This window comes from Sceloporus occidentalis, unplaced genomic scaffold, assembly GCF_023333645.1.
Source record: "Sceloporus occidentalis isolate IW3139 unplaced genomic scaffold, rSceOcc1.0.p SCAF_91, whole genome shotgun sequence".
Classification (NCBI taxonomy): Eukaryota; Metazoa; Chordata; class Lepidosauria; order Squamata; family Phrynosomatidae; genus Sceloporus; species Sceloporus occidentalis.
In genome coordinates, this window is record NW_028317071.1 from 870,476 (window position 1) to 897,470 (window position 26,995).

Consider the following 26,995-nt stretch of genomic DNA (forward strand, 5'->3'; position numbering starts at 1 on the left):
AATTAGCACGGGATCAGTAGCCAAATATATTTTTTAATTGTCAACTAAAAATAAAAATAACTAAAAATAAAATAATAACTGAAAAATAAAAATGTAAATTGTAAACATAATATGTCTATTTTTTCCTGGAAATATCAAATCAATATTGGAGAGAAGATCAATTCTAAAATAAAATAAAATCAATCCAGAAAATAAAACAAAATAAATAAAAAAACCGAAATAAAAATAAACAAAAATTAAATAATTTTATAAAATAAAACAAATAAAACAAAATGAAAATGAAAAAAATAAATAAAAATAAAAATGAAAAAATAACATTTAAATTGTAAACATAATATATCTATTTTTCGCCGTAAAAGATATATTTGAATACAAGGAACAGCTGCTTCTGATCCTTCAAATCAATATAAGAAACAAAATCAATTTAAATTGTAAACAAATATATGTGTATGTGTGTGTGTGTAAATGATTTCTGAAATATACAACTTTTCTGACTTATGTTGCTAATTTATTGATTATGTTATATTCGCTAAAAAATATTTGTGTGTGTATCTGAAAGATTACAATTTTTACAATCACTTTTTCCCCAATAATGCCAATATTAATCAATAACCTCTTGACTGTTTTCAATATACGAAACTCCAATAAAATCCCTTATCAGATGAAATTAAAATCTGGACTCATAAATTATAACACACTAAATTTTTAATTGCATCTCGCCTCTCCCAGAAGGATCAATTTGTTAAATTAATTAAATTAAATAACAATTATTAATTACATTTAATTATTAATTAAATTTATTATTTGCTGTCATATAAGGGGGAATAATAAAAATTAATTAAATTAAATTAATAATTTATTATTGAAATTTAATTATTAATATAATATATTATCCCCCTGTTTTATTCTAATTAATAATTGAATTAAATTAATAAACTAATTACAGTAAATAAAATTATTAATTATTAATTAAATGAATTATTTGCATTCATTTCTTGACAGCAGAGAAGGGGGGAAATAATTAATTTAATAGTTTAATTTACTGTAACTAGTTTATTATTTTAACAAATAATTAAATTAATTTACATTAATTTTTAAATTTAATTATTAATTTAATTTATTTTTTTATCAAGGGGGAAAATAATAATTTAATTTAAAACAATTGATAATTAAATTAAACTAAATTAATAAATTAAATTTAAAAATTAAATTAATAAATCGATCCTTCTGGGTAAGAAACCTATACCAATTCGATTCCAATTGACAACCTAGAAATAAATACGCCATAAATACGTATTAGATCGCGAAAATCATGGCGTCGCAAAGGAAGCGGCGGATTAACAACAGATCGATGATTATTAGAATAAACTAAATAACGAGGCAAGTCCAAATCGCTGGGCGCGAATAACAAATAACGAGGGGAAAAAATAATGAGAGGATTAATTGGTCCATCTTGCGCAGTCTTGGTTCACAATTTCTAAAATGACATTAAAAGTGGACTCCATGATGGTGCTTTCGATTTATACAGTGGAAGCAGATATGTGGCGTGGCGGAACGGCGCAGCGTGTCCAGCGACAAATGGTAAAGGTGTGGAAATTACGGCCGAGCGAAGCACCATGTTGCACAGAAAACGCATTGGGGGTCATTCGTCGTTGGCGGCGCTCGTCCCTGGTTACGCAACTGTGTGATATTAATTAAAAGAGATAAAAATATAATTTAAAAATTTTCTTAATTTAATTTGTAATTTATCTCTATATTGATCTGAATAATTTTTATCCTTCAAAATCAGTGAAAAATAAAATAAAATAAATATAAATAAAAACGAGCAAATAAATACATAAATAAAAATAAAAAATAAGCAAATAAAGAAAGAAATAAAATAAAAATAAAAATAATGAAATAATGAAATAAAATAAAAATAAAAATGAGCATATAAATAAATTAAGAAATAAAATAAAATCAATAATATTTGCATGACCCAAAGTACTGAATAATTGAAGGATAAAAATCTTAGAGAAATAAAATGAAATAAAATAAAATAAAATAAAATCAATAAAAATAAAACTAAGCAAATAAATATATAAATAAATAAATAATAACCCAAATTAGAAAAAACTAATATAAAATAAAATAAAATAAAATAAAATAAAAAAATATAACAAAATAAAACAATAAAACAATGAATATTGGTGAGGCACCTTTGGTCTCAAAATAATAAATAAATAAATAAATACAAAAAATACAATACAATAAAATGGAACAAATAAATAAATAAACAAATAAAATTAAAATTGTGGGGAAAAGTTTCCTTTAATTTCTATTTTATTTTATTTTTTATTTTTATTTTTAAAATAGACAATAAAATAAAATAAAAATAAGAAAATAAAATATTAAATAAAATTAATTAATTTTTAAAATAAAATTTAAAAAAATTATAATAGAAAATAAACTAAAATAATCAAAATAATATATAAAATAAAACAAAATGTATATAAATAAATAAATTTTTATTTTATTGTCTATTTTTACAATAAATAAAAATTAATATAAACAATTAAGTTGAAAATAATTTTAAAATAGCAAATAAATAGAAAATAAAATAATTAAAACAATAAACAATAAAACAATAAAATATAAGTATATAAATAAATATAGAATATTTTCTATTTTATCTATTTTTAAAACAGAAAATAAAATAAATATAATTAATAAAAATTAATTAATTAATATAAAAATTAAATTAAATTAAAAATCATTTTTTAAAATAGAAAATAAATTACCAAACCTTAAAGCTTATTATTTTGCATCATGCTGGATTGAAGAATGGATTAGACCAGGGGTCGGCAACCCCCGGCCCGCGGGCCACATGCGGCCCCCGGCCCGTGGCCGGTGCTGCCGCCGCGGCGGCAATCGGCGGCATCACCAGGCCCTTGGGGGGGCGCCAGCCTCCTCCCTCCTCCACCAGGCCCTTTGGGGGGGGCTGCTGGCCTCTTCCTTCTCGCGCGAGCCGCAGCTCGCACGAGAAGCCAAAGGTGCCGCTCTCTTTGGTCTCTCGCGCGAGCGGGTGGGGCCTTTGGGGGGGCTGCTGGCCTCTTCCTTCTCGCGCGAGCCGCAGCTCGCACAAGAAGCCAAAAGCGCCGCTCTCTTTGGTCTCTCGCGCGAGTGGGGGGGGCCTTTGGGGGGGGGCGCTGGCCTCTTCCTTCTCGCACGAGCCGCTGCTTGCGCGAGAGGCCAAAGGCGCCGCTCGCGTGCGCGAGAGGCCAAAGGTCTCTCGCGCGAGCGGGCAGGACCTTTGGGGGGCCCGCCGGCCTCTTCCCTCTTGCACGAGCCACTGCTCGCGCGAGAGGCCAAAGGCGCCGCTCGCTCGCGCGCGAGGCCAAAGGTCTCACGCACGAGCGAGCAGGACCTTTGGGGGGGCGCTGGCCTCCTCCCTGTCGTGCAAGCGGCCGCTTGCACGAGAGGCCGAAGGCGCCGCTCGCTCGCGCGAGTGGCCAAAGGTCTCTCACACGAGCGGGCAGGGCCTTTGGGGAGCCGCTGGCCTCCTCCTTCCTGGACCTCTGCCTCCAGCAGGTGAGGGAAGTGAGGATAGGAAGGAAGGAAGGAGAGAGAGTGGAAGGGAGAGAAAGAAAGGGAGAAAGATAGGGAAAGAAGAAGAGATGGAAGGAAGGAGAGTGGAAAGGAGGGAAGGAAAGAAAGAGGTGTGGAGGGAGAGATGGGGAGAAGGGAGAATGAGAAAGGAACGGTGGGAGGAAAAGGAAGAGAGAGACGGATGGAAGGAAAGAAAGGAAGGAAGAGAGGTGGAGGGAGGGAGAGAAAGGGAAAGGGGAGAATGAGAAAGGGAGGGGGAAGGAAAAGGAAGAGAGAGATGGGTGGAAAGAAGGAAAGAGATGAATAGAAGGAGACAGAGTGGAAGGGAAAGAAAGAAAGAAAGAAAGAAAGAAAGAAAGAAAGAAAGAGCTGTGTGGAGGTAGAGATGAAGAGAAGAGAGCCAGGAAGAAAGAAGAAAGGAAGGGGGAAATGAAGGCGAGAAGGATTGAAAGATGTGTGGAGGGAGAGATGGGGAAGGGAGGGAGAAAGACAGACATGAGGGAAAGGGGGATGTGAAGGGAGACATAGGGAAGTAAGGAAGGAAGGAGAAAGAGAAGGGGAGATGGGAAGGAAGAAGGGATGGACCTCTGCCTCCAGCAGGAAGGGAAAGAAGGAAGGAAGGAAAGAGGTGTGGAGAGAGAGATGGGGGAAAGGGAAGGGAGCTAGGAAGACAGGAGGGAAGGAAGAAGGAAAGAGGAAGAGAAAGGGAGAGGTTTTGAAACGTAAGAAATTTGTGGACAAGTCTTTTGTTCTGGCTGTGATCCCGAGAGCCAGAGACCTTGCTACAACCAAAGTCCATAGCATCGCTCTTGGGACAAAACAATCAAAGGAAATCTCTCTCCCAGGTCCAGATACTGCTCTGCTGACAGAGCCAGTCAAAGGAAAGCTCTTTCCCGGTTCCAGATAAAGAAAGCTCTGCTAACAGAGCCAGCCAAAGGAAAGCTCTTTCCCGGTTCCAGATAAAGAAAGCTCTGCTAACAGAGCCAGCCAAAGGAAAGCTCTTTCCCGGTTCCAGATAAAGAAAGCTCTGCTAACAGAGCCAGCCAAAGGAAAGCTCTTTCCCGGTTCCAGATAAAGAAAGCTCTGCTAACAGAGCCAGCCAAAGGAAAGCTCTTTCCCGGTTCCAGATAAAGAAAGCTCTGCTAACAGAGCCAGCTAAGAAAGGGAGTTTTCCTAACCGACAGTTGGAAGACTAGATAGCAAAGGCCAGAGCAACTAAAGCCATTTGCAACCCTTCGTGTGCATTCCAAGCAACCCAGGTCTGTGCAAACTGCAACTAAAGCCATTTGCAACCCTTCGTGTGCATTCCAAGCAACCCAGGTCTGTGCAAACTGTTGCAATTAAAAGACTTTGCATTCAAAAGGCCTAAGCAGTCTGCATTTGCAGGAGAAGAGCTTATTGAAACTGAAATTGCAGATTCAGAAACCAAATCAGTGAGAACTAGGAAACTCACTGCAAAGATGGAACAAAATATAGAAGAAGAGTTAGCTTCTCTTCAGGAAAAGAGAAAAAAGGTCTTGTCAGCTTTGCAAGGAGACATGAAGACAAGCCAACAGGCATTAAGCATTGAAGCAACATTTGAACTGAAAGAAAATATGATGCACCACTTTGTGAGCTGGAATGCACTGTTAGAGCGCATCTTCCAGCTGCTAAACCGTATAAATACTCCAGAAGCCTTAAATAAGAAGGCAGAAATAAAGGATCAAGCAGAGCTTGAAGAAGGAGACTTCAGCAAAGCTATCCGAAGTCTAGATGACCAAATTCAGCAATGGGAAAAAGAACAAGCTGAATCTCAACAGTCACCAGAGACAGCCATCATAACAGAGGAAAAACTGTCAACCTCTCCCAGAGGCTCAAAAAAAGAAATAAAGCCTCAAACGAACAAAGCACCAAGCTTGGCATCTTCAGAAGTGACTTCATCCCGGCATTCCCACAAGACCAGGAGTTCCAAAACCACTTCTCGTAGTAGTGGCTCCTCACAAAGGTCTGTAGGAGCGGAGCTGGAGATGATAGCTCTCCAAGCAAAGGCTGAGGCAGCAGCAGCTGCTAAACAGGCAGAATTTTCCAAAAGGAAGCAGGAACTCATAATAGAGCAAGCTAGAATGAAAGCTGAATTGGAAACCTTGGAACAAATAGCAAAGTCAGAACAGCTAAAAGAAAAGGCTCAGATCTTGGAACAAGGTCTCAAAGAAAAATCGCTGGCATCTGACCTGTCTAACCTAGGAGAAGAAGACCCTAAACAGAAGGTGATTTCCTATTTAGCTGGTCAACAACTAGACCTCAAGGCAAAGGAGTTTCAGCCCAAGACACTTCTAACGCCAGCTGCTGCACCCATTGTTCAGCCAGCAGAAGCACCACCTTTAGTGTAGACCTCAGCAATAACCTCAGTGCCTGCCTCAGTGCCGTACCAGAGCCAGCCCTTCAACAGACAAAGAGAACCCATCACATACCCAGTTAATACCACTGTTCCTACTAACCTGGGTTACCAACAGCAACCAATCCATGCTTCACTCAGCACAAAGCCACATTTGCAAAATGTGCCAGATCCATACTTCACAACTATAACAAGGAACCCAAGGAGAGACTTAACAGACAAAGGTGTTCAAAGATTCTCAGAAAAACCTGAAGACTACATCCTCTGGAAAGCCATCTTCCAAGGAGCCGTGGAAGATATGGGATTATCTGCAAAGGAAGAACTGACCTTGCTAATGGCATGGCTCGGCCCTTCATCTTCAGAGCAGGTCAAAAGAGTTTATGCTGCTCACATAGCAGACCCTTCGGCAGCCTTACAAGCTGCATGGGACAGATTGGACCAGAGATATGGAAGTGCAGCTCAGATTGAGACCTCTCTTTTATGTAGACTAAAGGACTTCCCTCAGCTCACAATGAGAGACAGCAAGAAGTTGTGGGACCTTTTAGATCTTTTACAAGAGCTACAGAATGCTAAAAATAATCCACAGTTACCTGGTCTCATTTCCTTAGACCAACATATGTCACAAGCAGACATTGTAAGAAAGCTCCCATTCCAACTTAGAGAAAAGTGGGGTCAGGAAGTCTTCGAGTATAAAAGACAACACAGCCAAATATATCCACCTTTCTCACACTTAGTGAACTTTGTTGCCACCATGGCTCATATGAGAAATGACCCTCAGACAGGACTTTTTGATCTCTACCAAGGTCTCAGAACTGAAAAGAGTCCATCTGAAGCACCTAGAGCCAAGCAAATCATCTCAGTCAAGAAAACTGAGACTTCATTCTCCAAGTCTACAGTAGATTCCAAACCAATAGCTGAATCCTTGTGTCCAATACACAAAGCACCGCGCCTTATCAGTGACTGTAAGGAATTTCGCAAAAAACCTTATGATGACCGCATTGCCTTGTTAAAGGAACATGAGATATGCTTCAAATGCTGCACATCTAAAGAGCACAGAGCCAAAGACTGTAATGAAAAGGTAAAATGTCTAGAATGCAACAGTACTAGACACTGCACGGCGTTGCATTGAGTCCAACCACCACGAAAGCAAGAAAAAACAACTGCTGAGCCAACAACATCTCAACCAATGACAGTAACTTCTTCAGAAGTCAAGACAGCAGGTACCAGTTGTACAGCCCTGTGTCAAGAGCCGGATAAAGTGCGATCATGCCATCCAATATGCCTGGCCAAGGTGTTCCCAAATGGGCACCCTGAAGCCTCCAGAAAGATGTACATTGTCTTAGACATACAAAGTGATACTTCACTAGCATCTCCAGAATTCTTTGACCTCTTTGATGCCCAGACTCAAGAGATAGAATATGTCATGACAACTTGCACAGGAAATCAAGTTATGGTGGGGAGGAGCACCTCAGGTTTCATAATAGAGACATTACACAATGGTGAAAGATTTGAGCTGCCTATTCTAATGGAGTGTAAGTCCATCCCCAGAAACAAGGACCATATTCCAACCAAAGCAATTGCTCTTCACCATCCTCACTTAAAACAAATAGCCCACAAGATTCCAGAGTTAGATCCTGAAGCAGAAATCCTATTACTAATAGGTACAGACTGTCCAGATTTATTGCATATCAAGCGGCAAGTGACAGGCCCAGCAGGAACACCTTTCGCTCAAGAGATGTCTTTAGGTTGGGCCATTGTAGGTCCAGTTTGTTTGAATTGCAAAAGAATACCAACAAGAATAAAGACCTTTGCGACAACACTAGTGGACAGAGGTCGTCCCTCTCAGCCGGAGGAATGTTCTCCTCACATCCGTATACACCAACTGGACACTAACTTCGAGTCTACACTCTTCCAGACCACCTTCCGTGATGAACAACTCGCCCCATCCATTAAAGACAAGCAGTTCCTGAGCATCATGAAACAGCACTGCCAGCAAGACGACAAAGGTAACTGTATTGCCCCATTACCTTTTCACATACCCACAGACCTCAATCCTGCCGACCAGGGATCCAGAGCCATTCCAGCAGACAACCTTCAAGATTCAAGCTGGCTACACGGTCCTTCATTTTTGCTAGATCCAGACTAAAAGACATTTGATAGACCAATATCAGACTTGGTCTTTCTTTGCAATGACAATGTTATTTAGAGACTTGGACTTTCATATGTGTTTATTGAAATGTAAAGCATACCTGTATTAATATTCAAAATTAACATAAAGTTATATGGAAAACTCATTAAGAGTTTTGGTGGGGAGTGTCATGCCTCCAGAGCATCTTTGATGTTCTTGAGACATATATTTAGTTGACATTATATTAGGGGAAATAGAGGGGAAATAGAGATCTACAGCTTTAAGAAAGACAAGGATTGTGGGAAATCCCAGGGTCTCATACTGACTCCCTCTAGTTATTTTCAGTGTGTAGTAAGATTTCAGCCAAGTCAGACCTGGAGAGAGTATTTTCCTTTGACAAAAAGATAAGTCCACAAAAGAAGAAAGATAGTACTGAGAAGAAGAAAGATAGAATCCACCAAGAAGAGAGAACAAGGTATTTAGGAAGGACTATTGAGAAAAAAGAAATCAGTTTTGTGTTTTTTGTGTTATAACCAGTAAAGCTTTTGGAAACGTAAGAAATTTGTGGACAAGTCTTTTGTTCTGGCTGTGTTCCCAAGAGCCAGAGGCCTTACTACACCCAAAGTCCATAGCATTGCTCTTGGGACAAAACAGACATACTAACTGCTCGATTGAAAAATAACAAAGCAGAGGCAATAAAAGAAAGAGAAAAAGAGTGGCTGTGTGTTGAAAAATATATAGGAAGAAATACATAGAAAGAAGAGGGGGGGGGGGAAACATATATTAGACAGGTAAAGTGTTAGAAGCATATGTAATTGCACCATCTGCTTATTAAGCCAATATGAGTATTAATGTGAGCCAAGAAGATTCACTATTTACTAATTCATGGCCTGAATAATACATATAGAAAAACACAAAGGTGGGGGGGGGGGGGGGACAAAAATCACGATAATCTGTCTTCTCCAAGAACAGAACGAGGAGGGGGAATAGATGTATAATAAGTAGTATCTATTTTTTTCTTTTTTCTTTTCTTTCTCTTCTTCTTGGTTACAATATCTTTCTATTTCATTGCCCAATGGATGTTAATATAAGGAAATAGGAAACAAGAGAAACGAAGAAAAAGGAGGAGAAAATACCATCTTGGAAGTATAATAAGTTTGATAGAATATTTGGTTTATGATCTAATATTTGATGATGTAGTTGTACAACTATGAGGATGCAGATTTGTGTATATTTGTGCGTGTCACACATTGTATGTCTATGTTTGTTGTACATTGCATGTTGTTTTTAATGTTTGTTATAATTAAAATAAAAAACTAAAATAAAATAAAATAGAAAATAAAATATAAAAAAATAAATTAAAAAAGTAAAAAGTATACCTGAATAAATGGAGGGGGGGAAAACGATGGCGAAAAAAATAAGATATCCTGCTAGAAAATGGCCGCCCTGCGTGCTTTTTTTGTGCAATCCGTCCGCCAACACTCCACTTATGCGTCTCCATTTTTTATTTTATAATGGGAGACCACTCTAGACGTCCGCCGCCAAAGTCCCCCGGATGGAGCCCTTCTTACGTATCTACGGTGCAAAAGCGAAGATGGTCAGCATGCTACGACGGCGGCGGTAGCTGCGGGGTTAGTCGGGACGCAAGGTTAACCCCCGTGCGCAGAGTTAGTAATTTCATACCAATTAAAAACAAAAATGGAGAGAAGGCCTCTCTAGGAATCTGTAGGTCCTCCAACGGAACTCTATGGTTGCTCTGGAGAACCGACGAATGCCTAGAGAGGTGGCTCTATAGGACTCTAGGTCCTCTAATGCAACTCTATGGTCAACCTCTGCATGAGGACCATAGAGTTGAACTAGAGGACCTACATGTTGACCATAGAGTTTCGAAGAAACGAAGGAACGAAGAAAATGGCAGTTGAAGAAGATGAGCGGAGACGAAAGAGACGGAGGTATGAGGATGATGAGGATGATGATAAATAATATTTTAAAATTAATAATATTAAAATTAACAGTTGTAATAAATTAATATTATTATTATCATTATCGCTATAATTTATTATCTAAATCAGGCAGACCCAGCAACATCAGGGACTGTCTGAAGGAAGAGGCCCCTCCCTCCTCAACTGTCATCTCGGCCTCAGAGGGAGCCATCAGGCAGACCCAGCAACATCAGGGACTGTCTGAAGGAAGAGGCCCCTCCCTCCTCAACTGTCATCTCGGCCTCAGAGGGAGCCATCAGGCAGACCCAGCAACATCAGGGACTGTCTGAAGGAAGAGGCCCCTCCCTCCTCAACTGTCATCTTGGCCTCAGAGGGAGCCATCAGGCAGACCCAACAACATCAGGGACAGCCTGAAGGAAGAGGCCCCTCCCTCCTCAACTGTCATCTCGGCCTCAGAGGGAGCCATCAGGCAGACCAGCAACATCTTGGACTGCCTGAAGGAAGAGGCCCCTCCCTCCTCAACTGTCATCTTGGCCTCAGAGGGAGCCATCAGGCAGACCCAGCAACATCGGGGACTGTCTGAAGGAAGAGGCCCCTCCCTCCTCAACTGTCATCTCGGCCTCAGAGGGAGCCATCAGGCAGACCCAGTAACATCAGGGACTGTCTGAAGGAAGAGGCCCCTCCCTCCTCAACTGTCATCTCGGCCTCAGAGGGAGCCATCAGGCAGACCCAGTAACATCAGGGACTGTCTGAAGGAAGAGGCCCCTCCCTCCTCAACTGTCATCTCGGCCTCAGAGGGAGTCATCAGGCAGACCCAGCAACATCAGGGACTGCCTGAAGGACGAGACTTCTCCCTCCTTTGTCACCTTGTATTTGTATTGCATTAAGATTTTTACTGTACACCGCTATGATCATTGCGGAATAGCGGTCTATAAATAAAACATATTATTATTATTATTATTAAATAATATATAGAAGTTATTTTAAAATTATAAATATATAAATAATAATAAAATCATTGTATTTATCATCAATAATAATAAAATCATATATTATATTATTATTATTTATATATTTATAATTTTAAAATAACTATATTATTTATATAATAAATTATAGCAATAATAATTCTAATAATTTTATTACAACTATTAATTTTATTATTAATAATATTTTATATATTGTTTATAAATAATTTAATGATAATAAAATTAAAATTAATTACCATCTTGGGGAGAGAGAGGCAGGCAAGCTCCAACTGCCTGCCTGAAGAAGTAAAGCCCTCCCTTCAGCCACCATCTTGGGGGGAGAGAGGCAGGCAAGCTCCAACTGCCTGCCTGAAGAAGAAGTGCCCTCCCTTCAGCCACCATCTTGAGGGGAGAGAGGCAGGCAAACTCCAACTGCCTGCCTGAAGAAGAAGTGCCCTCCCTTCAGCCACCATCTTGGGGGGAGAGAGGCAGGCAAACTCCAACTGCCTGCCTGAAGAAGTAAAGCCCTCCCTTCAGCCACCATCCTGGGGAGAGAGAGGCAGGCAAACTCCAACTGCCTGCCTGAAGAAGAAGTGCCCTCCCTTCAGCCACCATCTTGGGGGGAGAGAGGCAGGCAAACTCCAACTGCCTGCCTGAAGAAGTAAAGCCCTCCCTTCAGCCACCATCTTGGGGGGAGAGAGGCAGGCAAACTCCAACTGCCTGCCTGAAGAAGTAAAGCCCTCCCTTCAGCCACCATCTTGGGGGGAGAGAGGCAGGCAAACTCCAACTGCCTGCCTGAAGAAGTAAAGCCCTCCCTTCAGCCACCATCTTGGGGGGAGAGAGGCAGGCAAACTCCAACTGCCTGCCTGAAGAAGTAAAGCCCTCCCTTCAGCCACCATCTTGGGGAGAGAGAGGCAGGCTAGCTCCAACTGCCTGCCTGAACGAAGAAAAAGCCCTCCTTCCGACCACCATTTTGAGGGGGAGAGAGGCCTGGCATGAAAGACTAAGAGCCCTCCTTCCGACCACCATCTTGAGGGGGAGAGAGACCTGTTATGTTTTATTTTGAATTTGTATTGTACTTGCTGTTGCACACCGCTTTGATCTAATTTGGAAAAGCGGTATATAAATAAACATTATTATTATTATTATTATTATTATTATTATAAATTCATCTATAAATAAATCATTTATTTAATAGAATAATAGAATACTATTATAATAGTTATTATTATTATTATTATTTCTATATACTTTTAAATATTTTATATATATATGTATATATATATTATATATATAAATAATATATGTGTGTGTGTGTGTGTGTGTGTTTAAATTGGTATATTTATAATCATATTTAAATAATAATATATTTACAAAAAATAGTATAGAATGTTTATATAATAATAATAATAATTTATATATATATATAATATACAAATCTAAATAAATTTATATAATTTTATGTAAATAATATATTTAAATATATATATATAAAAATATATATATACAATATTAATATAATAATAATATTTTATATTTTTATTATATAAATTATATGTATTTATATAATAATATATTTATATATATATACATACACACAATATTAATAATATATATTATATATTTTATTATATAAATGTATATATATATATATATATAATATTTAAATATAAATATATATATATATATACACACACAATATTTATATAATAATAGTATATTTTTATTATATAAATGTATATTAATATTAATATAAATTATTTATATTATATTTATATAATATATATATATATAATTTTATTATATAAATGTATATATATATATATTTGTATAATATTATTTAAATATAAATTTAATATATATACAATATATATATTATATAAATGTATATTATATATATTAATATATTTAAACATATTGTATGTGTGTATATATATGTATATATATACAATATTTATATAATATATTTTCATTATATAAATGTATATAATTGTATGTATTTATACATTAATATATTTAAATTATATATATACAATATTTAATTAATAATATATATTTTATTATATAAATGTATATACAGTGCTACCTCGGGTTACGAATTTAATTCGTTCCGCGGCGCCGTTCGTAACCCGATACATTTCGCAACCCGAAAAGCCGCTGGAAAGCCGCTAGCCGCTAGCCGCGCTTTGAATTTCGCGCCGAAACGCGCCGAAAAGATTTTCGTAACCCGAAAAATCTTTCGTTACCCGGAACAGTTTTTTTTAATCTAACTTTTTCGTACCCCGGAAATTTTGTAACGCGGTCAATTCGTATCCCGGGGTACCACTGTATTTATATAATATTAATTTAAATATATATATTTTATATAATAAATTACATAATATAATGTAAATTATATGTAAATTATGTAATTTACATAATAATAACAACATATTCTTATTATATAAATGTATATAATATATATTCATATAATATTAATACATTTAAATATAAATTTTATATATATATATATATATATACAATATTTATATAATTATAATATATTTTATTATATAAATTTATATATGTATATAATATTATATATATATATATATATATATATATATATATAATAGTATTATATTTTATTATATAAAAGTATATTACATTTATATAATAATAATAATAATAATAATAATAATGTTTATTTATAGCCCACTTTTTCAAGGAGATCAAAGCGGGTTACAACAGAGGTACTAAACAATGTACTAATAATAATATTTATATTATAATATATTTATAATATAATATAATACAAATCTATATAATATGTATATTATAAATTTATATATTAATATATATATGAGTGTGTGTAATATAAATAAATAAATAAAAATATATAAATAGGAGGCAGTGAAATACTATATATATATATATATATTTAAATATTTATAATATATAAATTTATAATATATAAATTTTAATAATAATAATAATAATAATAATAATAAAAATAATAATAATATATAATATAATCTCCCAATGTTGAAACCAAAGCAGCTTATAATTATAATAATTATAATTCGGGGCTTCGGCAAGGACCGGAGTTCGAGTCTCACCGCTTCAAGCTCCCTTTGGGTCTCGTCCTCCATCCTCCGAATGTCCTCCATCATCAGATCGATCCATTTGTCCATCCAACAGAAAAGCTGGCGGTGGAAGTTGGTGAAGATCCTCTTTTCTTCCTGAAATCAGAGGATATAAATAAATAAATAAATAAAAAATAAATAATAAAACAAAAAATAAATAATAAATAAAATTTAAAATAAAATAAATTGTAAAAATAAAAAAGAAGAGAAAAAGAAAACACAGAAGAAAAAAATAATAAACAAAACAAAAATAATAAAATAATTTAAATTGCAAAATAAAACAATTAAATAATAAAGGATAAATGATAAATAAAAATAAAAAATTAAATAAAAAATTAAAGTTGTTAAAATAAAAAAGAATAAATAATAACAAACAGAAATACTAAATAAAAATTTTATATTTTATTTTTATTTTATTTATCATTTATCATTTAATTGTTTTATTTTTGCTATTTAAAATATTTTATTTTATTTATTAATTATTAATTATTTATTGTTTATTGTTTTATGTTTTATTTTTGCAATTTAAATTATTTAATTTAATTTAATAATTTAAATTGCAAAAATAAAACATAAAACAGTAAACAATAAATAATTATATTATATAATATATTATATTATATTAATTTTATTAATAAATATTTTATAAAAGTTGATATATTTATTTTATATTATTTTTTATTTTAAATATTTATATATATTATTTTATATATTTTATGTTAGTATTTATGGTTTTTTCATATATTTTATATTTATGGTTTATATTCTTTAATATATATATATATATATATATATACATTATATTATATTTATTTTCTTAATTTATTAATTATTTTATATATTTAGATACTTAAATGTTTTATTCATATATTTCATTGCCCAATATATATTTATTTTATTTATAAATATTTTATATCTTTATTTTATTTTTATTTTTATAAATTTTAAATTTATTTTTATACATTTTAAATTATTTTGTATATTCATATTTATTTGTCTCACATGTTGCTCTCTTCAGTATATATGCCCCTACTATGCAAGCCGACCCTTTGGAGAAAGACAAATTCTACTCAGACCTACACCACCTTATACAAAAAGTCCCTGCAAAAGACAGAATCATTATCCTAGGTGACTTCAATGCCAGAGTAGGAAAGAACTTCGAAGCCTGGAAAGGTGTTTTAGGCAAGCATGGTGTTGGAAACTGTAATGATAATGGACACCTCCTGCTGGAGTATTGTGCAGAACAGCAGCTGACTATTACAAACACCATCTTTCAGCAGAAAGATAGCCTGAAGACAACCTGGATGCATCCCCGATCCAAACACTGGCACCTCATTGACTATATCCTAGTGCGCCGGGAAACATTTGCGATGTCCGTCATACCCGAGTGATGCCCAGTGCAGAATGTCAAACAGATCATCGCCTCGTAAGATGTAAATTAAATCTTCATTTTAAGTTTAAACCTAAGAGGGGTGGCATCTTAAAGAGGAGACTCCAAGTCAACAATCTTCAACAAGCTGCCATGAGAGACAACTTTCAGGCAAATCTGCAAACAAAACTTGAAGATCACCCTATAGACTCTTCTCCTACAGCTCTTTGGCAACATATCAAAAAGAGCACCCTGCAGTCTGTGGAAGAATCCTTAGGGTTCTCCCTCAAGAAAAACCAAGACTGGTTTGATGAAAACAACCAAGAGATCCAGGAGCTGTTGGCAAAGAAGAGAACTGCTCACCAGGCACACTTTGCCCAGCCATCTTGCCATGTAAGAAAAGCAGCCTTTCACCTCGCATGTAGTCAACTCCAACACAAACTCAGAGACATTCAGAACAAGTGCTGGATCAATTTAGCAGAAAAGACACAACGTTGTGCAGCTTTGGGTGATTCCAGAGGATTTTACTAAGCTCTTAAAGCAGTGTTTGGAACTACATATCAGACCCAAAGCTCCCTATACAGTTCAGATGGTCAAACACTAATCACAGATAAAGCTTCCATTCTGAACCGATGGGCTGAACATTTCCAAAGCCTCTTTAGTGCCAACCGAGTAGTCCAAGACTCAGCTATTCAAAATATGAGACAACAACCGATGAAGAAGGAATTGGACATAGCTCCCACTTTGAAAGAAACCGTTAAGGCCATATAGCAGATGAAAAATGGCAAGGCTGACGGGATTGATGGAATTCCACTTGAAGCTTGGAAACATGGAGGTCATGTACTCCATGCTAAACTCCACGAGCTCCTTGTGAGTTGCTGGGGAAAAGGCGAACTGCCATCAGATCTCCGAGATGCAGTCATCATCACCCTGTACAAGAAAAAAGGAGCAAAATCAGATTGCTTGAACTACCGAGGTATAACACTGCTCTCCATTGCTGGAAAAATCCTTGCAAGGATACTGCTGAACAGATTAGTCCCTGCTATTGCAGAAGAACTTCTCCCTGAAAGCCAATGCGGCTTTAGAACTAATAGGAGCACTACAGACATGGTATTTGCCCTCAGACAACTGCAAGAGAAGAGAGCAGAACAAAGGACTCTATGTAACATTTGTCGACCTCACCAAAGCCTTCAACACTGTGAGCAGAAAAGGTCTGTGGCAGATCCTGGAAGGACTAGGATGCCCCCCCCAAATTCCTCCAAATGATCATCCTGCTGCATGAAGGCCAGCAAGGTCAAGTCAGATATGGCAACGCTCTCTCAGAGCCTTTTCTAATAACTAGTGGTGTGAAACAAGGTTGTGTTCTCGCTCCAACTCTATTTACAATCTTCTTCAGCATGATGCTCCAAAGGGCTATGGCAGATCTCAAATAAGACGATGGCATCTATATACGCTACCGTACTGATGGTAGCCTGTTTAACTTAAGCCGCCTGAGGGCCCGCACTAAGACTCTAAATTATCTAGTCCGTGAGCTGCTTTTTGCTGACGATGCTGCCCTCGTTGCCCATACGGAAGCAGCTCTGCTGTGCCTAACATCTTGTTTTGCAACAGCTGCAGAGCTCTTTGGGCCGGAAGTCAGTCTGAAGAAAATGGAAGTTCTCTATCAACTGGCACCACAGAAGAACACTACCATCCCCCCACATCACTGTAGGCACATCTGTGCTTAAGACTGTCCAGCAGTTCACCTACTTGGGAAGCATCATCTCCTCAGACCCCAAGATTGATAAAGAGATCGATCACATACTGGCAAAGGCATATAGTGCATTCGGAAGGCTTCACAAAAGAATCTGGAGTAACAAACACTTGAAACGAAGCACAAAAATCAGTGTGTATAGAGCCATTGTACTGTCTATTCTCCTCTATGGGTCTGAAACATCGGTCACCTATCGTCAACACCTATGACTCCTTGAACGCTTTAATCAGCGCTGTTTACGCACAATTCTAAATATACACTGGACTGACTATGTGACAAATGTTGCTGTCCTCGAGCAAGCAGGGATCACCAGCATTGAGGCCATGCTACTGAGGACGCAGCTGCACTGGGCAGGACATGTTTCTAGGATGGAGGACCATTGCCTCCCCAAAATAGTATTCTACGGTGAACTTGCCACGGGTCAGCGTAAGAGGGGCGCCCCAAAGAAGAGAGACAAGGACTCCCTGAAACAACATCTCAGGCTTGGCCAAATTGATCAGCAACAATGGTCTGTCCTGGCCTCGCATTGGGAGGCATGGAGGCGCACTATCCATGATGCTGCAGCCTACTTTGAAAGCTCACGCCGAATGAGTCTCGAAGAAAAACGACAATGCTGAAAGAATCACAACCCACAAACATCACCCAAGGAGACTTTCTGCTGTGCTTTCTGCAACCAGACTTGTTTATCTCGGATCGGCCTTTTTAGTCATCAACGCACTTCTTCATTCGCGAAGAAAAGCCATATATATATATATATATATATATATATACACATATTTAATTTTATGTATTTAATTTACTTTCTTTATAAATATTTTATATATTATTTATATATTTAACTGCTTCCTAATTATATATTAATATATATATATATATATATATATATATATATATATTCATTTTTTATATTTATATATTACATTTTATATATTTGTTTTATTTATAAAAATATTTTATATATTATTTATATATTTGACTGCTTCCTATTATATATATATATATATATATATATATATATATATATATATACATATATATATATATATATAATTTTTTATATTTATTTTATAAATATTTTATATATTATTTATTATTTTATTTAAATTTATATATTTATACATACATACATACATATATACTCACCTTCCAGTCAGGTCTCAAAGGACCCCGCTTGGTTTTGACCGACTGGAATAAGGCCGGGTCTTCGTCTGCTTTGTAGTCCTGGGGAAATCACATATGATCAATAGATAATCAATATTCAATCAATATTTAAAGATAATTATCAAAGACAATATTTAAAGGCAATATTTATATATCATTTATATCAAAACTTATAATAATAGGAAATAAATAAATAATAAAATAAATAAATATAATATGAAATGAAATACAAAACATAAAAGATAATAAAATGAAGTGAAATATAAATAATAAAATGAAATGAAATACAAAACATAAAAGAAATAATAAACAAAAAAGAGGCTCCTCCCTCCATAATTGTCATCTTTCGGCCTCTGAGGGGGAGAGTAGGTGGCCCAGCTCCATCAGGGCTAGCCTGAAGAAGAAGAGCCCTCTCTCCAGTCCATCTGCCTTGGTCTCAGAGGGAGAGAACCACTGGACTTCATCCCCTTCCCCACCACCATTCCCTTCTCCTTTTGTGTTGCGTCTTTTAGATTGTAAGCCTGAGGGCAGGGAACTGTCTATTATCCCCTCTTTGGGCGGTATATAAATAAAACCTATTATTATTATTATTATTATTATTAAATAATAAAATGGAATATAAATAATAAAAGAAATAATAAAATGAAGTGAAATATAATAAAATAATAAAATAAATAATAAAATGAAATAAATATAAAAGAAATAATAGAATGAAATTAAATAATAAAATGAAATAGAAAATATATAATAACACAAAATATAAAATAAAATATAAAATAAAAATAAAAACAAAAACAAAAAAATAAAATAAAATAAATAGATAATATTTAAAGACTATGTTTAGAGAATATCAAAAAGATAATATTTAAGGACAACATTTGAAGAAAATACAGTAGGTCTTCCTTATACGCGGATTTGCCATGCGCGGATTTAAGCATACGCGCATGGCAAATCCGGGGACAGCTTCTCTCCCTCTCCTCTCCTCCCCTCAACTCTTTCCTTCCCTCCCTCCCTCCCTACTTACCTTTTCTCCCCGGTGCCGCGTCGCTGCTGCCGCCGCCGCCACCTCAACCGGAGCCGGGGGGAAGGCCGGGTGGGGGTTTTGGAGGCCAAGAAGCCTCCAGCCTGCCACCCGGCCTTTCTGTGGCGGCGGCGGCAGCGGAGCACCAGCGCCAGAGGCCTCTTCGGCCCCCACTCCGCCGCCGCCACCGCCAGCACCTCTCTGCAAGGGCCGGGGGGTGGGCTGGAGGCCTCTTGGTCTCCAGTCCGCCACTCAGCCCCTGCATCGAGGTGCAGGCGCCGGCGGAGTGGGGGCCGAAGAGGCCCCAGGTGCTCGGCCTCCTCCTCCTCCTCCTCACCGCGGCGCCGCCACGGCTGACGGGGGAAAGGCCGGGCGCTGCTCCTGGAGGACTCCAGGAGCAGAGCCCGGCCTTTCCCCCGTCAGCCGTGGCGACGGAGGGGAGGCCTCTGGCGCTGGAGGACCAGCGCCAGAGGCCTTCCCTCCGCGGCTACAGCCAGGGGAAAGGCTGGGCTCTGCTCCTGGAGTCCTCCAGGAGCAGCGCCCGGCCTTTCCCCCGTCAGCCGTGGCAGCGCCGCAGCGAGGAGGAGGAGGAGGCCGAGCACCTGGGGCCTCTTCGGCCCCCACTCCGCCAGCGCCTGCACCTCGATGCAGGGGCTGAGTGGCGGACTGGAGACCAAGAGGCCTCCAGCCCACCCCCCGGCCCTTGCAGAGAGGTGCTGGCGGTGGCGGCGGCGGAGTGGGGGCCGAAGAGGCCTCTGGCGCTGGTGCTCCGCTGCCGCCGCCGCCACAGAAGGGCCAGGTGGCAGGCTGGAGGCTTCTTGGCCTCCAAAACCCCCACCCGGCCTTCCCCCCGGCTCCGGCTGAGGTGGTGGTGGCGGCGGCGGCGGCAGCAGCAACAGGGCCCCCCGGCGACGAAAAGGTAAGTAAGGAGGGAGGGACGGAGGGAGGGAAGGAAGGAAAGAGTTGGGGGGAGGAGAGGGGAGGGAGGGAAGTTGTCCCCAATGGCGGCGCGCGTGCACGCGTGCCGCCATTGGGGACAACGGGACTTGAGCATACGCGGACTTTGGTATACGCGGGGGGGTCCGGAACGGATCCCCCGCGTATACCAAGGACGCACTGTATCAAGGACAATATCAATGAATTATTAAAAAATTAAAATTAAAACAAAACAACAAAATAAAATAAAACAAGAAATAAAATAAGAAATATCAGACAATATTTAAAGACAATACACAATACACAAATAAAGATAATATTTATAAATAAAATAAAAATTAAAAATAAAACAAATAAACAAGTAATAAATGAAGTAAAATAAATAAATAAACAAGTAATAAAGTATTAATGAAATACAAAATATAAATAAAAATATAAATAAAATAAACAAGTAAAGTATAATTGAAATACAAAATAAATAAATAAACAAGTAATAAAGTAATAAATGAAATATAAAATAAAAATAAAATATAGAATAATTAATTAATTAATATTACCCTCCGTTCGACTTGGTTCCGGTCAGCGATGTCGATGTGGATGACCTCCACTCCTTTCCAGGCATTTGGGTCCAGTTTGTGGACCTGCAGGGAGGAAAAAGGAAAACCCACCTCTGGTCAGTTTCACTGGGAAACGGCGCATGTCTGAATTGCACAAGACCCGCATTCGCCAAACTCACGTTCTCGGAGGTCCCAAAATCCGGCCGGTGCCACGTCTCTATTTTGATGAATAAGTCATCCTTCATGTATTCGTTCTGTCAGAATAAATAAATAAATAAATAAATAAAATAACATAAATAAATATATAAATATTAATTAATTAAATAGCATTTTAAATATATTATTATTATTATTATTATTATTTTATAATTATTATTATTTTTACCCCAATTTTATTAAAAATTAATAAAATTAATAAAATAAAAATTAAATACCCCGCTCTTTTATTAAAAAGTTAATAAAATAAAAATTAAGCATTATTTTAAAAAAGATTAAAAATAAATAATAAATCATGAAATAATAATATAGAAAATAAAATATAAAACATTAAACATTAAAAATAAATAATAAATAATAAATATATAAATAAAAATAAAGATAAAAATATTGTATTTTTAATAAAATAAAAATGAAATAAAATGAAAAATTCAATTAAATTAACTAATAAAATTAAAATAAATTATTATACTCACCATTACAACTGGATACCAGAGATATATCTATCTTATATTATTAGCATTATTATTATTATTATTATTAACCTTTATAAAGTGCTGTACATACAATCTTTTAATTAGGCGGTTCCCTGCCCTCAGGCTTACATTCTAAAAAGACACGACACAAAGGGAGTGGGGGTGGGGAAGGGGATCAGGTCCAGCAGTTCTTCTCTACCTCCAAGGCCTGGATCAGGCAAGAAGGACTGGAGGGAGGGCTTGGCTTCATAATGGATGGTTAATTTTCACCCACGGAGGCCTGTTGGAGCTAGCCTGCCTCTCTTGTAGCATAATACATATAAAGTACATGGCAATATAGGAAATGGTTCAATAAAACAGGCACAAAAAGAACATCAAATAGCGGTGGATATGAAGGCAGGATGGCATGCGTATCTAGTATATGACTATAACGATAAAAAATTTAACACACATAGAATAAGGAAGGTAGTATTAAAAACTTGGAAAAATTATAAGAAATTCTTTTATAATAAGATTCCAAAATGGTCCTCTCTACAAGAGGCTTTCCATAAAGTAGAATATGGGGGGAACCACATATGGTTAAAACATGAGGACTGTGTGGAAAAAACAAAAGGAAAGTTGGAAATTAAAAAAAAAGAAGATCTATAACGAGAGGGGAAAAAAATTAATTGGTTACAATATGAACAATTAAAAATAGAAATAAAGAATGATTTAAAAGACAGGGGCATAGAAATGGAAAAAACGGAATTTGACAAAATTATAATGGGTAAGGAAAAAGCTACAATCAGGAAAATTTACAAATTGTTACTGGACCTCGATCAAGAAGAGGAAACGATTAAAGTTTCAATGATAAGGTGGATGGAAAATTTAGGGAAAGCAATACCACTAGAAACATGGGGAAAATCTTGGAGGGATACTCAAAAATTTACAAAAGGGAACACTTTGAAAGAAAATTATTATAAAATACTATACAGATGGTACCTGACACCTTCTAGGTTGAAAAAAATGGAAAAAAATGTAAATGGGCAATGCTGGAAATGTGGCGAGAAGATGGGAACAATGTACCATATATGGTGGCAGTGTAAAGAAATCCAAAAATACTGGAAACAAATACATAAAGAAATACAAAACATAACAGAAATTAAAATACCACTAACGCCAGAAATATTTTTGCTCAACATGATAGAAATACCACAAAAAAAATTAGACAAAATACAGACTAGTTTGATTTTATATTTAATAACGGCAGCACGCATGGTATTTGCAAGATATTGGAAACAAAAAAAGATGCCAAATTTAACAGACTGGAAATTAAAAGTGTTGGAATTGAAGGAGATGGATAAAATGTCCATGTATATTGTAGGGAAAACAAAGCAAACGTTTGAAAAGAAATGGGGAAAACTGCAAGAAAACTGGTGTCAGTAGAAACTAATGTAGTATACAGCAAGGAAGGGTAAGGGAGAAAAAAAAATAAAAAACAAAACAAAACAAACAAAAAAAAACAGGCGCTAGTAAACCTCGATAGAAAAATGTACAGACAACCATAATTACAGAATAAGAAAAAGGAGAATATGTTGCCTCTTTCTCTTTTTTTGTTTCTTTTTTTCTCTTCTTCTATAAGGTTCTATTATAGCCTGTATGTATGCTTTCTTCTTTTTTGAATATTGTAATTTTTTTTCAAGAAAAAACCAAATAAAGATTTATAAACGGAAAAAAAAATAGCAAGTGACAATTATGCAATGCCTGGGAAGGCTTCTCTGAACAGGATGGTTTTCAACTCCGTTTTGAAGCTAGTTAAAGAAGTGATGGCTCTTGCTTGCGGGGGAAGAAGGTTCCAGGAGTGAGGGGCAGCAAATGAAAAGGGGCGAATCCGGGATGGGGCAGAGGAAATCCTGGGCTGAGACAGGAACCCTTGACTACCAGAACAGAGGGCCCTGGTGGGAAGGTGAGGAGAAAGAAGGTCTGATAAGTAAGGAGGGGCCAGGCCATGGAGGGCTTTGAATGTCAACAGCAGGAGCTTATACTGAATGTGGAAAGGGAGGGGGAGCCAGTGAAGGGATGCCAACACAGGAGAGATGTGGTCAGAGCGGTGGGTGGAAGTGATAATGCGTGCAGCTGAATGCTGGACAGAGATTAAAGGACGGAGGTGAGAAAGAGGAAGCCCAGCCAGGAGGACGTTACAGTAATCAAGTCAGGAGATCACTAGGGCATGGACCAGGATCTTGGCAGTAGAGGCGGAGAGATAAGGTCGGATTTTGGCAATATTGTACAGAAAGAATCTACAAGCCTTGGCTGTGGTCTGGATCTGAGGGATACACGATAAAACCAAGACTGCGGGCTTGCTGGACTGGTTGAATAGCAATGTTGTCCACAGAGACAGAAAAGGAGTGTTGAAGGGTGGGCTTAGGGGGAAAGACAAGAAGCTCCGTCTTGGACATCTTGAGCTTCAAACGTCGATGGCGCATCCACTGTGAGACAGCTGTAAGGCAAGACGAGACTTGCTGTTCAAGCCTTGGAGAAAGGTCAGGGGTGGAAAGATACAACTGGGTGTCATCAGCATACAGATGGTAGGAAAAACCAAAAGAGCTGATGAGTTTTCCTAAGGACAGTGTGTAGAGAGAAAACAGAAGGGGACCCAGAACAGAGCCCTGGGGAACTCCAACTTTAAAAATAAATAATAAAATTATAAATGTATAAATATAAATGAAAAATAAAACATTAAAAAAATCATAAATCATAAAATAATATATATAAATATAAATAAAAACATTAAAATATTGTATTTTTAAATAAAAATGAAATGAAAAATTAAATTAAATTAACTAATAAAATTAAAATTAAAATTAAATTATCATACTCACCGTTACAACTGGACACCAGGGAGGTGTAGAGATGGATAGAAAGAGGAAGGAAAAAGGGAGAGAGAAAAGAAAAGAGTGAATAGAAGAGTCTCTCAATCACCAAAAAATGCCTCTTTAGGAATCTCTAGGTCCTCAAACGCAACTCTATGGTCAACATTTGCCAGACATTGAAATTAAATTTAAATAATAAAGGAAAACAAAATAACATTTAAAAAAGAATAAAATAATTAAATAAAATAAAATATAAAATAAAATATAAAATATAAAAATAGAATAAAATAATGAAATAATGAAGTAAAATAATAAATAATAAATGAAAAAACAAAATGAAATAAAATAAATAAAATAAACAATATACAAGAAATAAAATATAAATAATAAAATAATAAAATATTAAATAATATAATTAAATAATATAATAAATAATATATAAAATAAAAAATAGAATCAAATAAAATAATAAACAATAAATAAATAAAACAAAAAATATAAAGTAATAAAATAAAATAAATAAAACATAATACAAAAAATAAAATTAAGTAATTAAAAACAATAAACAATAACGAAACAAAATAACAAATAAAATCGAATCAAATTTAAAATTAAACAGAAAACAATAACTTATAAAACAGAACAACGTTTTGAGAAAAGACAAATATCTCCAGGAGCGAAATGGCGAAAAACCGTGGTGAAGACAGCAGCGCACAATGCGGAAACTCACCCATCCGGCAGTAAGGATAGGCATTCCAGGCCTTTTCGTGGAAGAGCAGCGATCCCTCCGGCACAAACATCCGCACGAATCCGGGGACTTTGCTGTGGAGGATAAAGAGATTTAAACAGATCATAGAGTTGCCCTGGAGGACCCAGAGATTCCTAGAGAGGACAATCCACTAGGCCTTTGTAGCCCCCTCCTATGCATCTTTATGGTCAGTGTCTGGTATATGTTGACCATATTGTTGCCCTGGAGGACCTAGAGGTTCCTAGAGAGAACACTCCACTAGGCCTTTGTAGCTCCTCCAATGCAACTCTATAGTCAACCTCTGACCATAGAATTGCGCTGGAGGGCCCAGAGATTCCTAGAGAGGCCTTCCTACCTCTTAAGGTGGTAGACCTTGTGTGTGTACTGTCCGTGTTCGCCGTCCTTTTCATAAGGCTCGTTCTTCAGCACCTGTATCCCTTCACCACCGCCAGTTTCGTTCTTGCTCACCTCCGCTACCGAATAGAGCTGGCCCACCTGGTACTAAGGGGAGACACGATACACGAGAGGAGTCGCAGCAGTGATGGCGAATACGGAAATCGCGTTGTGCAGAATCAGAAGGAAGGGAGGACTTACCTCTTGGACGGAGCAAGGGAGGACCACGCGGCTGGAAAACAAAATGGTGTACGGAGAGGGAGAGCGTTGAGAGTGCCGTCACAGAAAGCACAACTCTATGGTTGATGACTCCAACTCCCATCATCCCTAGTTATAGACTTACCAACTCCAATCATTCCTTATTATAGACTCCAACTCCCATCATACCAAATTAGAGACTTAGACTCCAACTCCCATCATCCCTTATTATGGACTCCAACTCCCATCATCCCTAATTATAGACTTAGACTACAACTCCCATCATCCCTAATTAGAGACTTAGACTCCAACTCCCATCATCCTTAGAGACTCCAGCTCCCATCATCCCTGAAAATGAATTTAGACTCCAACTCCAATCATCCCTAATTATAGACTCCAACTCCCATAATCCCTGACTATGAACTTAGACTCCAACTCCCATCATCCCTAAGTATAGACTCCAACTCCCATCATCCCTATGAACTTAAGACTCCAACTCCCATCATCCCTAGACTTAGACTACAACCCTCATCATCCCTAATTAGAGATTCAGACTCCAACTCCAATCATCCCTGACTATGAACTTAGACTCCAACTCCTATCATACCCAACTACAGACTCAGACCAAACCATCAACTCCCCACCCCCACCCCCCCACCCCCCACAAAATAGACTCACAATTCCTTAATGAGCACCATTTTCTCCTCCTCTGGAGGCTGCCAGGGAAGAAAAGGTCACTGCGCATGCGCACACCAGCAATAGACGTCTCGCCCAGAGCCACTTCCGGGATGGGCGGTTTCCCCGCTATGACGTCATCGCCTCCTCCAATGGGGGCCCAGATTCGGTCCCTTCGCCCTGCCTCTTTCATAAGCGTCACAACCATAGAGTTTTTAAGCCTAGTGCGAACATAGAAATAGGAAGAAAAATAGAAATAATCATGGGAGGGAACTTCCGGGTTGGTTTTCATTTCAAATAAGGATTTCAAAAGCGGTGATCATAGATCATATATATACAGAACGAGCTAAGGAACGTCACTTCTGGGATCCCTTTGACAATAACAATGTCAGGCCTCAGTGACGCAACTTCTGGTCTGGACCGGAAGTGGGCCCGTATTCGGTGTAACCCATTATTACTCCCTTCATTGTCGGGCTGGCTTTTGGGGTTGCATTACGTTTTATTGAGCCCTCGC

At 37.2% G+C, this 26,995-nt stretch overlaps 1 protein-coding gene across 1 annotated transcript; it reads right to left on the reverse strand.

Annotated features, from left to right (window-relative positions):
* Positions 1-354: 354 nt before the first annotated feature.
* LOC149284508 (phosphatidylinositol transfer protein beta isoform-like) lies at positions 355-26,698 on the reverse strand. The gene is made up of 9 exons (XM_089496539.1): positions 26,485-26,698; positions 25,810-25,840; positions 25,571-25,716; positions 25,181-25,289; positions 21,103-21,177; positions 20,924-21,007; positions 18,392-18,469; positions 14,100-14,222; positions 355-1,680 (listed from the first exon to the last, which is right to left on the reverse strand). Exons 1-9 carry the CDS (start codon positions 26,502-26,504, stop codon positions 1,597-1,599), a joined length of 750 nt encoding a protein of 249 aa, XP_089352665.1. The 5' UTR covers positions 26,505-26,698; the 3' UTR covers positions 355-1,596.
* Positions 26,699-26,995: the final 297 nt, after the last annotated feature.